This window comes from Ascaphus truei, chromosome 14, assembly GCF_040206685.1.
Source record: "Ascaphus truei isolate aAscTru1 chromosome 14, aAscTru1.hap1, whole genome shotgun sequence".
NCBI lineage: Eukaryota > Metazoa > Chordata > Amphibia > Anura > Ascaphidae > Ascaphus > Ascaphus truei.
In genome coordinates, this window is record NC_134496.1 from 4,406,195 (window position 1) to 4,418,767 (window position 12,573).

At 47.6% G+C, this 12,573-nt stretch overlaps 1 protein-coding gene across 9 annotated transcripts in view; it reads left to right on the top strand.

The window, feature by feature from the left end:
• The window catches only part of FARP2 (FERM, ARH/RhoGEF and pleckstrin domain protein 2), a 141,304-nt gene that overhangs the window by 49,718 nt on the left and 79,013 nt on the right, over nucleotides 1-12,573 (top strand). For all 9 annotated transcript variants that reach the window (XR_012787924.1, XM_075569566.1, XM_075569564.1 and 6 more), the window contains exons 4-9: nucleotides 250-292; nucleotides 2,703-2,781; nucleotides 2,865-2,962; nucleotides 3,111-3,225; nucleotides 9,661-9,808; nucleotides 10,447-10,542. Coding sequence is in view for 8 of the 9 variants with exons in the window: in XM_075569566.1 (XP_075425681.1) it covers nucleotides 250-292; nucleotides 2,703-2,781; nucleotides 2,865-2,962; nucleotides 3,111-3,225; nucleotides 9,661-9,808; nucleotides 10,447-10,542 (579 nt within the window). In the remaining variant the exon portion in view is untranslated. The remainder of the gene's footprint in view (nucleotides 1-249; nucleotides 293-2,702; nucleotides 2,782-2,864; nucleotides 2,963-3,110; nucleotides 3,226-9,660; nucleotides 9,809-10,446; nucleotides 10,543-12,573) is intronic.

Consider the following 12,573-nt stretch of genomic DNA (forward strand, 5'->3'; position numbering starts at 1 on the left):
CAGTAAACTTTAACAAATGGCATTATTAATCTGTAGTATCTTTGTATGTTTTCTAATGTTATGGTCTTTCATCCCCATTGTACTGCTCTGCAGAATGTGGTCACTAGGAAATAGTTAATGATGGTGCATTCGAGACCCTTAACTCTGCATTACCGGATCCACACGTAATGTTCTGTTTTTAATTAATACAGTGGAACCATACAAATGTCCATTTTAAAGGGAACTTCTCCCTGTTTTTTTGGTCTGTAGATGTGGCTGGAGCCTCTGAAATTCATTACCAAGCAGCTGCGCAGTAAGTATAACACAAATCCTGAATTCACCCACACAATATGAACATAACTCCGTACAATGTGTCATCTGTACAGGCATGAGTGGGTGTGGGGTGCTTCATTTCTCCCCCTCCCAGGCATTTCACCTGAAGTTGCGGCTTCCTCTCCTCTTCTTCCCTCTGCTCCGTTCCAGTTACTCACTGGAGCAGAGGAGACAGGGAACTTTTAAAGAGATGCAGCTTTTTTTTAAGTGACCTGCCCTTCGACTCTGCTCCTGCCTGCACTCCCTGGCCCTCCGACTCTACTCCTGCCTGCACTCCCTGGCCCTCCGGCTCTACTCCTGCCTGCACTCCCTGGCCCTCCGGCTCTACTCCTGCCTGCACTCCCTGGCCCTCCGGCTCTACTCCTGCCTGCACTCCCTGGCCCTTCGGCTCTACTCCTGCCTGCACTCCCTGGCCCTTCGGCTCTACTCCTGCCTGCACTCCCTGGCCCTTCGGCTCTACTCCTGCCTGCACTCCCTGGCCCTCCGGCTCTACTCCTGCCTGCACTCCCTGGCCCTCCGACTCTACTCCTGCCTGCACTCCCTGGCCCTTCGGCTCTACTCCTGCCTGCACTCCCTGGCCCTCCGACTCTACTCCTGCCTGCACTCCCTGGCCCTCCGACTCTACTCCTGCCTGCACTCCCTGGCCCTCCGACTCTACTCCTGCCTGCACTCCCTGGCCCTCCGGCTCTGCTCCTGCCTGCACTCCCTGGCCCTCCGACTCTGCTCCTGCCTGCACTCCCTGGCCCTCCGGCTCTGCTCCTGCCTGCACCCCCTGGCCCTCCGACTCTGCCTGCCTGCACTCCCTGGCCCTCCGACTCTACTCCTGCCTGCACTCCCTGGCCCTCCGACTCTACTCCTGCCTGCACTCCCTGGCCCTCCGGCTCTGCTCCTGCCTGCACTCCCTGGCCCTCCGACTCTGCTCCTGCCTGCACTCCCTGGCCCTCCGGCTCTGCTCCTGCCTGCACTCCCTGGCCCTCCGGCTCTGCTCCTGCCTGCACTCCCTGGCCCTCCGACTCTGCTCCTGCCTGCACTCCCTGGCCCTCCGGCTCTGCTCCTGCCTGCACTCCCTGGCCCTCCGGCTCTGCTCCTGCCTGCACCCCCTGGCCCTCCGACTCTGCCTGCCTGCCTGCACTCCCTGGCCCTCCGACTCTACTCCTGCCTGCACTCCCTGGCCCCCCGACTCTACTCCTGCCTGCACTCCCTGGCCCTCCGACTCTACTCCTGCCTGCACCCCCTGGCCCTCCGACTCTACTCCTGCCTGCACTCCCATGCTCTACTCCTGCCTGCACTCCCTGGCCCCCCGACTCTACTCCTGCCTGCACTCCCTGGCCCTCCGACTCTACTCCTGCCTGCACCCCCTGGCCCTCCGACTCTACTCCTGCCTGCACTCCCATGCTCTACTCCTGCCTGCACTCCCTGGCCCTCCGACTCTACTCCTGCCTGCACTCCCTTGCCCTCCGACTCTACTCCTACCTGCACTCCCTGGCCCTCCGACTCTACTCCTGCCTGCACTCCCTGGCCCTCCGACTCTACTCCTGCCTGCACCCCCTGGCCCTCCGACTCTACTCCTGCCTGCACCCCCTTGGCCCTCAGGCTCTACTGCCAGCCTGCACTCCCTGGCCCTCCGACTCTACTGCCTGCCTGCACTCCCTGGCCCTCCGACTCTGCCTGCACTCCCTGGCCCTCCGGCTCTACTCCTGCCTGCACTCCCTGGCCCTCCGGCTCTACTCCTGCCTGCACTCCCTGGCCCTCAGGCTCTACTCCTGCCTGCACTCCCTGGCCCTCCGACTCTACTCCTGCCTGCACTCCCTCGCCCTCCGGCTCTACTACTGACTGACCCGTTTGGTCATATTGGGGTGTGCATTCGGGTGCATGTCTGTAAAGCCACAGAGCACGGCACCCCCACTGCCCAAATAGTTCCAGCAGCCCTGCATCTTGTGTACAAGAGATTTGAGAGCAGTTTTTTTAAATATTATTATTATTATTATTATTGCAGTCTCAAATCTATCACATGGAACAGTAACTGTTTTAGTTTGCTGCAGTGTTTAGCAGTGCCACCCTTTTTTTCCCTCTTTAAATTCTGTAGTTGCATTCTGGAGACACCCCTTTGCAGAACAATGTATTTCCTGGGGAATTAAAATGGCTATGGTGTCTGGCAACCTCTGATTCTAATAGATCCATCAAATAAAATTCAACCTACTGTAACAGTTTTAGAAACCAGGAAAAAGAAAAAGGCAAGCAGAATATAAATGAAGTGTGTATTGACATTATTTGAGGTGACTGCTGCTTCAATGTTACAGCTGTGACATGTTGCTTATAAATTCAGCCGGGTTTGTAGCCTTGATCACTGCAGTGCCGCCTGTACACGACGTGTGTTTGTGTGTGCGCAGAACCGCGGAACGCCAAGCTCCGTCTAGCTGTGAAGTTTTTTCCCCCTGACCCTGGCCAGCTGCAGGAGGAATACACAAGGTGAGATACGGAGGTGCGGGTTTTATAGTCCTCTCACAGCCCATGTTTCAAATCTCAAAGTAATTCTGTGCCCTGCTTGTTAGGTTCCTGTTTGCTCTGCAGATCAAAAGGGATATTGCAGAGGAGCGGCTGGTCTGCACTGATAGCACAACGGCACTGCTCATCTCTCTGCTAATGCAGTGTGAGTAACGTCCCCCCCCCCCACCCTTCCCTCACATACAGCCACACATACAAACATAGCACAATGATCACTTCTCTGCTTCCTTGCTCCCTCGCATTTTTTTACTTCATTACTCTGCTCCCTCACACTCGTCCTGTGTCTATCACAGCGGAGATTGGGGATTATGATCAGACCATGGATCAGGAGCATCTGAAAAGCACACATTACCTGCAGCGCCAGCACAGCTTGGAGGAGCGGATCCTGCAGTGCCACCGGCAGCATGTGTGAGTGTTACAAACCTGTGCTGTTCATTAAGAGCAAGGGTCAGCCTCATTAGTTTGGGAAGACTGCTGGAAGGCAGGGGCGGGATGGAGATCAGCCAAAGGGGAAGGAAAAATCACTGTCGTGCAGAACTAAGCAACTGTCTGCTGAACTAGGAGCCAAAAATGGGCTGTGGTCTTTTGTGCTGCGTACGGTCGCCCTTCATATGTGACTGTTCAAATGGCCCCTAAAGTGTAAAAAGCTGAATCCACAGAGGTTGCACACCCGTGCACTAGGATTATGACATTTGTCATCCTACGTAGCTGGCTAGAAAACAACCTTTATAAATAAGAGAAATCAAACTTCTAACAAGTTTACGCGTACCATGTTTACAAACCAACAAAAATCGGAAATCTGTATATCAACACACAAGACAGCACATCAGAAGTGAATGGCAAGTAATGTAATAAAAAAACACAAACGTATAGCAGAGGCTTACAATGAAAAAGTAAAAGTAGGCGCCACGATATCCAGTTGGCGCTGGGAGGGTCCGTTGGTGTAATTCTGCTAGGACCCGGTGCAGCAGGTCCCCGGACTCACAGCTACACAGCTCATCCACCGACTAGCGTATCCAGGTGAGGACATCCGGACGCTCCTGTGTGCTGGCGTATAGCATAAAGTGACGAGACCCCGACGCGTTTTGCATGTAGAACGTGCTTCATATGGGGTAACGTCACAAGGGGCAGGGCTCTTATATTTATACTCTTATTCTTTAAGCCAATTAGAGAATAATAATAATAGCATGTTCTTGTATAGCGCTGCTAGTTTTACGTAGCGCTTTGCAGAGACATTTTGCAGGCACAGGTCCCTGCCCCGTGGAGCTTACAGTCTATGTTTTTGGTGCCTGAGGCACAGGGAGATAAAGTGACCAGCCCAAGGTCACAAGGAGCCGACACCGGGAATTGAACCCCTGCAACAATCTCAGTGCCAGTCTTTACTCACTGAGCCACTCCTTGTCCAGAGAATCAGAGACTGCATCCATTAAACATAGATGTAAATAATACACACAGAAATGAAACAGTGATAATATACATCTAAAAACAGAGGAGAAAAGTGTAATGTGTAGCGCTATTCGAATATAATTATATATAATATAAATAAATAATTGACACTAATATAAATAAGTGAATTAAATAACGAGGGCTGCCAACTACTAACTACCCAAAGTAAGTGAAAAAGATGTAGAAAAAACAGATGATAGGGGTGCCCTTACATCTACATAAAGTGAATATATCTCAAAATAGATGCAAAAAATAATATATAATATATACAAATATGGGTATATACAAATACAACCGTATGGGTGTGACAAAGTGCTGAAAAAGCCCCCAAGAGCTCCAAGGATGTAAAATTATGGATCCAGCCGTTGCTCAGCACATGGAAAGAGATAAATAAAACAACATAGTGTGATATTGTTAAGTGACAATGCACCTAGTATTACCCTATTTCCTCGATTGTAAGACGCCATCAATTCTAAGACGCACCCTTGATTTAATAAAAAAAATTGGGGGGAAAAAATCTCACTTTATTAAATGTGCAGATTTTTTTTTTTTTTTTTTTAACTAGCAGGGTCACATGACACTTCAATAACTAATGGGGAGAGAGAGGCAGACAGAATGGGGGGAGAGAGAGGCAGACAGAATGGGGGGAGAGAGAGGCAGACAGAATGGGGGGAGAGAGAGGCAGACAGAATGGGGGGAGAGAGAGGCAGACAGAATGGGGGGAGAGAGAGGCAGACAGAATGGGGGGAGAGAGAATGGGAGGGAAGGGGGGGAGAGAGGGGAGGGGAGGGGGGAGAGAGGGGAGGGGAGGGGGGAGAGAGAATGGGAGGGGGGGGGAGCAAAGAGAATGTGGGGGGAGCAAAGAGAAGGGGGGGGGGAGGAAAGAGAAGAGGGGGGGGAGGAGAACACACAGACCAGAGAGAGAGAGAGAGAGACAGATATGGCAGGGGCAGTGTGGGGGGGATTTTAGCTATTTACATTTAGTGGCCCCTTTTTATGATGTTACCAAGTACCTTTTTATTCCTGTACTCATTGCTTTCCTTAAAGTAAAAAAAACATGTTCTTTTTAATCTCCTCTCTTGCTTTTGATAGCAGAGAGAGAGACACACACACACACACACACACACACACACACACACACACACACACACACACACACACACACACACACAGTGACACACACACAGTGACACACACACACACACACACAGTGACACACACACACACACAGTGACACACACACACACACACAGTGACACACACACACACACACACACACACACACACACACACACACACACACACACAGTGACACACACACACAGTGACACACACACACAGTGACACACACAGTGACACACACACACACACACACACACACACACACACACTGACACACACACAGTGACACACACACAGTGACACACACTGACACACACTGACACACACACACACACACAGTGACACACACACAGTGACACACACACTGTGACACACACTGACACACACACACACACACACACACACACACACACACACACAGTGACACACACACAGTGACACACACACAGTGACACATACACACACACACACACACACACACACACACACACACACACACACACAGTGACAAACACACACACACACACAGTGACAAACACACACACACACACACACACAGTGACAAACACATATAGAAACACATCCAGAGACACAGCTGCCTCTGCACTTCCTGCATTTCACACGGGGATTCAGGAAGGATGGGGGGGCTTCTGGGCAATATTGATGTGCCATGGCAGGCATTTCCGATCCCTGTGCACCTCATGGGAAGGGAAGGGGGGGGGGGGTGATCGCAGCCATGTGCTTTTCATGCACATTGTGAATATCCCGGCCGGCATCTGCAGCAGCGCCCCGTAGCTGATTTTTTTTTTAATACATTCATTCTAAAACGCAGACCTAATTTAGCAATGTGAAAATAGGAAAAAAAAGTGCGTCCCGGAATCGAGGAAATGCGGTAATTATATGGAGAAAAAGACCATAGAGAACAAACGAAAAAAAAGAAAAATATTTCAGAGTGATAGAGCAAACACTAAAAAATACTGAATATAAATCTATTTATTAAAAAGACAAAAATCTAAGAACAAAAAATCATTAAAAAGCTACGACATCGACTTGTCCTGCGTCCGGCAACTATAAGAATCCTACTTACAAGCTGCAAGTAGGTCAAACGCGTGTGAATAAATTCTGGAATGGCTGCTCCCCGCTTCAGATATACTGCAGGAATGTCCTCTCCTCCTACCCAGACCTGCTGGGTGTTCGGAAGGGACCTCCGTCTGCTGGGGAGTTGTTTAGATACCACCAGACCTCTCCTGCTCACGACCAGTGGAGCCCAGGTCGTGAGCAGGAGAGGTCTTTCCATGTATCACACCCATACGGTTGTATTTGTATATACAGGCATACCCCGCATTAACGTACGCAATGGGACCGGAGCATGTATGTAAACTGAAAATGTACTTAAAGTGAAGCACTACCTTTTCCCACTTATCGATGCATGTACTATACTGCAATCATCATATACGTGCATAACTGATGTAAATAACGCATGTGTAACAGGCTCTATAGCCTCCCCGCTTGCGCACAGCTTCGGTACAGGTAGGGAGCCGGTATTGCTGTTCAGGATGTGCCGACAGGCACATGCGTGAGCTGCCGTTTGCCTGTTGGGCGACATGTACTTACTCGCGAGTGTACTTAAAGTGAGTGTCCTTAAAGCGGGGTATGCCTGTATTGTATATTATTTTTTGCATCTATTTTGAGATATATTCACTGTATGTAGATGTAAGGGCGCCCCTATCATCTGTTTTTTCTATAAACAGAGGAGAGCACACATCCCCACCAGGACCCAATCCGTGAGTGTGTATTTTATTTAGGACACACAAGTTGAGTTGTTTCACTTTAAGTTCATACATTTATGAGACTATATAATGGGTGTTGGTGAATTCAATGTGATGCTGATATGTAATTGAACTATATAAACTAAAATAAATTAAGTATAATAACAAACAGGTATGGTCTTGATTACCAAGACAAACTAATAAAGAGACACTGATGGGAAACATGATCTCCTTAAATAATCCCAAAATCACATGAACTAATTGGGGGGGAGGGGGGGGTTGTGACATCCCTTGTCACAGTGGGAGCACTGTATGCTGGGTGATAATGGTGAAAGGTAGGGTTGCCGACCTGTCTAAGGCCCGTAATATAGTGGGCGCGCTTTCTCCGCCGTGCGTGCGCTTATAGTTGGCTGTGGTTAGCCAGCCGTCCTATACTAGGGCCGCGCACGGCAGTGAGCGTGGAGTCGGCCGGCGGGGGAAGACTGTGATAAGTAAGTTTTCGCACCGCTACCGCTGAGACTGTAATGTATGTATGTGCGTATGTGCGTATATATGTATGTAACCTTCCTGCTGCTTTCCACATTTTTTAAGAGTTGCTGCTTTCATGCCATCACTGTTAGTAAGTCCTTTAATCTATAATGCATTACTCGACCATACGGCAGTAAAGGAAGTAAATAAATCATACCAATATTATTTTAATTAATAAAAATGTTGTAGTGAAAAGCCAAAGCGGCTGTGTATTAAGCTGATCATGTTAATGACATACAGCATGTCAGTAATTTAATATCCTGATGTAATTAAGTAAGCTGTATCAAATGTACAACATTTGTTTATCAAGTCTCATATCCATAACATAGTGTGTGTGTGTGTGTGTGTGTGTGTGTGTGTGTGTCGCTCACAGCAGCATGGACCGTACACACCAAAAGTGCGTCACGTGCACGAGCGTTCGCACAGGCAGGCAAGCAACCGCAAGGCCAGGGAAAGCACCGCTTTCCCTGCGCCTCAGTGCGCCTCAGCACGCCAGCAGGGAGCATGGCCGAGGCCTAAGACGTGAATGTGCTCTCAAGTGATCTTTTTATTTGCTTTGCTATACGGTGGAGGTTTTTTGTCGCCTTTTTTATATATCACACACATACACATTGTTGTTTAGTATCATTGTTTTTATCCCCCTTTCCTTTTTTATTTCCGATATTATTTTTCACTTTTAGTTCGTCATTTTTGGATTATTTAAGGAGATCATGTCTCTGTTGCTGGGACAACACAACGACACTAGTGTGTTCTGAGTTGGCTTGTTTATTTAGCCTCAAAAATATGGCACACAAAATAACACAGTTTTTCTTTAGCAAATATAAACAAACAGAAAGATAAGTCCTGAGCAGGGCTTTGCCTCTTTTCCCAACAAGGACTGGTCAAAGTCCAGAGTAGCAATAGTGTCGGCATAAATACCTTCAGTTACGTTCCAGTGTGTGTCTCCCAGGTTCAGACAGACCTGGCACAAGTCAGAACCCTGGGGTTTTAAAGCCCCTTAGTGAAGCAGCTGGGACCTGGCTAATTACCCCAGCCTTTTCCCAGCTGAGATTAACCAGGTCACTGCTGGACTGCCGACCTATACATGGTCTGCCAGGCAATATTACATTCACCCTGTCGGTCTCTTTATTAGTTTGTCTTGTTAATCAAGACCATACACTTGTTTTGTTATTATACTTAATTTATTTTAGTTTTATATAGTTTAATTACATATCAGCATGACATTTGAATTCACACTTACACCCATTAATTATAGTCTTATAAATGTGAGAACTTAAAGGGAAACAACTCAATTTACGTGTCTTAAATAAAATACATACTCACGGATTGGGTCCTGATGGGGATTCGTGCTCTCCTCTGTATTAGATGTATATTATCCCATTGTTTCATTTCTGTGTGTATTATTTACATCTGTGTTTAATGGATGCAGTCTCTGATTTGATTGTCTTGCTTAAGAATAGGAGTATAAATATAAGAGCCCTGCCCCTTGTGACGTTACCCCATATGAAGCACGTTGTACGTGCAAAACGCGTCGGGGTCTCGTCACTTTATGCTATACGCCAGCACACAGGAGCGTCCGGATGTCCTCACCTGGATACGCTAGTCAGTGGATCAGCTGTTGAGCTGTGTAGCTGTGAGTCCGGGGACCTTGCACCGGGTCCTAGCAGAATTACACCAACGGACCCTCCCAGCTCCAACTGGATATCGTGGCGCCTACTTTTACTTATTCATTGTAAGCCTCTGCTATACGTTTGTGTTTTTATTGCATTACTTGCCATTCACTTCTGGTTCTCCGTGTCTCTGGTGTTGGATTGTTTGGTGGGAGAACGGAGCACGCACTGTAGGCTCATGCAGCAAGGAAGCGGATAAATTGATCTATGATCTGATGCTATATGACCGTCTATATGACCGTCTCCGCGATTGGACGTGTGCGCGCGCATGGTACCTATACTCACATGTACATTCTCCCTTTCTGCAGTGGTGTGTCTCCAGCAGATGCCGATTTTCAGATCCTGGAGATTGCCAGGCGTTTAGATCTTTTTGGGACCCGTTTTCATCTGGCTTCTGACCGAGAAGGTGCCAAAATTAACCTGTCTGTGTCCCACACGGGAGTGCTGGTGTTTCAGGTACAGAGGTGTCTACATTGATGTAAAAGTTTGTATCCCAAAATAAGTCTATAGGTCAAGGGGAGCTTCTTCCAATTGCCTCATCCGTTTGATCATTTCCCATCCAATGTGCCCCTTAAGGAATTCTTCCCCTTACCTCAGGGGTGGGCAATTTGCAATCCTCAAGGACCACCAAAGGGTCAGGTTTTCAGGATATTTCTGCTTCAGGTGGCTCAATCTGTTGCTCAGTCAAAGACTGAGCCACCTGTGCTAAAGCTAGGACTGATTGAGCCACCTGTGCTGAAGCAGGGATATTCTGAAACCTGACCTGTTAATGGCTCTTGAAGACTGGTGTTGGTCACCCCTGCACTATATTCTTCATGCTGCCATAGTTGGAGGCTCCCTCCCTCTCCTCGTCAGTTACCCCATTAGTTTGACGGTAAATACCGCCCCTGACAGCCCATCACTCTCTCTCCTTTCATTTTGTCTCTCTCTCCCCCCCCCCCCCTTCTCTTCCTTTCCTGGTTGTGAGGTGCCAACTTTGCACCCCTAGTTTTGCATGAAATTGGAATATATTCCACGTTCCCATTTAATCTCCCTTCCCAACTCTCCCCATTAATTTGGCACTGATCCCGCTCTATTCTTTTACTGCCACACAGGGAAACACAAAGATTAACACCTTTAACTGGTCTAAGATTCGGAAGCTCAGCTTTAAGAGGAGACGCTTCCTAGTGAAGCTGCACGCGGATGTCCATGTGAGTACTCCACGCCATGTTCTTCGCATGTTCTTCGCATGTTCAGCAGAGAGAAGAGGGACTGCGCTCCTAATTTAGGATGATGTTCCCACAGATATAACCTAGTTTGGGAACTCCACATGGTGCATTTTACACGAGCAATCCATGGGGTTTTTTTCCTTCTGTTTTTAATACATAATTGAATTGGGGGGTCTGCGGAGCTGAACCCCTTTCATTTCAGCTTGGGGGAGAGATACTTGCCTCCCAAAGGTGGGTGCTGGTATCTCTCTGCAGTTTAAAGATCCCACGTCACATGGGCCAATAGAAAACCGCACCGGGTGATGTCACAGCTTCCTGTTGGCCTGGAGGGCCCGGAAGCGTCAAAAATCCAGCATAATGTGAGCCCTGGGGCGGCCACGGCACCTGCTGCAGAGCTAAGTATCCCGGAGCTGAAGTTAATGGGGTTCAGATCCGGAGACCTCTTTTTCAATCCTGTATTAAAAACTGAAGAGAGTCATGAATTGCCGTTTTCAAGCGATCACCAACCTTATTTAAAAAGACATTTGCTAGCTGTTTTTTTTGTTTCTCATTTTATTTCACTTTTTATTTGAAAAGGCCTAAATCCTGCAGCAGTGTAACACACGGCAGCCATGCTTTCTGTCCTCCCCTTCTCCAGCAGGCATGGTTTCCATGCGGACTACAAATGGTCTTATTTTTACCTTTACAGATCAGCCTCTCTGATGGCTAGGTGACAGGGGCCTAGCAGTCATTGTAACTTTGGGTTTTGGGCGGTTTTAGGAGTAAAAATATCCAGTTTAAACATATTGGTGAGCAGGGTTAAACTGGCATCCTACTGTACAATATTGTAAGGAACAAATACATACATAGAAAAAGCCTCCAAGTCACGAATGGGCATCACAGAATATGCACAAAAGCCTTTAGATGCATAACAATATACTAGGGTGACCATACGTCGGTATTAAAAAGAGGACACCAAAAGCGTATATGCGAGCGATGAAATGTATGGTCGGCGTTCCCTGACTTTTTTAGTTGATTATGAATTTCTCCCGGATGTCGACCTTCAATAATAAAGCTGGACATGTCCGGAAAACTACGAACGTGTGGTAACCCTACAATATACATACACCTGGGGGAAGAAATCGCTAAGCTATCGTTTAAACATGGCGACCACTAAGCACATCTCCCACATATAAAGATAACCGCACTCTGCACTCCCAATCACCAAATCGCCACCACAAGCCAGGCACAAATCTAATATATACAGTCGTATGACTATATAGATGGTGTCATATATTCCATCAATGCTCACTGAGAAAACAATCCGCTCCGGGTTTTATAAGGAAGCTGCTGGTGTCCATGTGGTGAAGGGTCCTGTGTGTTGTGGGGGTGAATGTGCTACAGTAGCAGTGGCCAACTCCAGTCCTCAAGGACTACTGTCAGGTTTTCAGGATAGCCCTGATTCAGCACAGGTGGCTTAAGCAGTGACTCGGTCTTCCACTGATTGGGCTGTTGGTAGCCCTTGAGGACTCGGGTTGGCTACCTCTGGTGTACACCATATGTACACAATGGTATCCAACACTCCATGGAAATAAGGAAACGAATGAAATAGCTCAATAATGTTTAAGAAAATATTAAGTTTACTCGGGTAATTACTTAGTGTTGATCATAGTAATTATTATATTTCAAATAAACAAGTTTATATATTACAAGAAAATGAAGCAGTAATAATACTTATTCACTTATAATATATACTAACAACCCAGCGCTTGTGGATGGGAAGTTATAACCGCGTTCCTTGCAGCACTTACATTTTTCAAGCCTTGGGACAATAAGGTAAGTACCTACATTAGTTTCATCTTGGGGAACGGGCCAGAAGAAGTGGCGAGTCCTCAAAACGTTGGCCCCTTACCGTTAATGTATATTTGTCCCTTAATACCTTTCCCCCTCACTTTCATGTATATATGTCCCTTAATACCTTTCCCCCTTACTTTCATGTATATATGTCCCTTAATACCTTTCCCCCTTACTTTC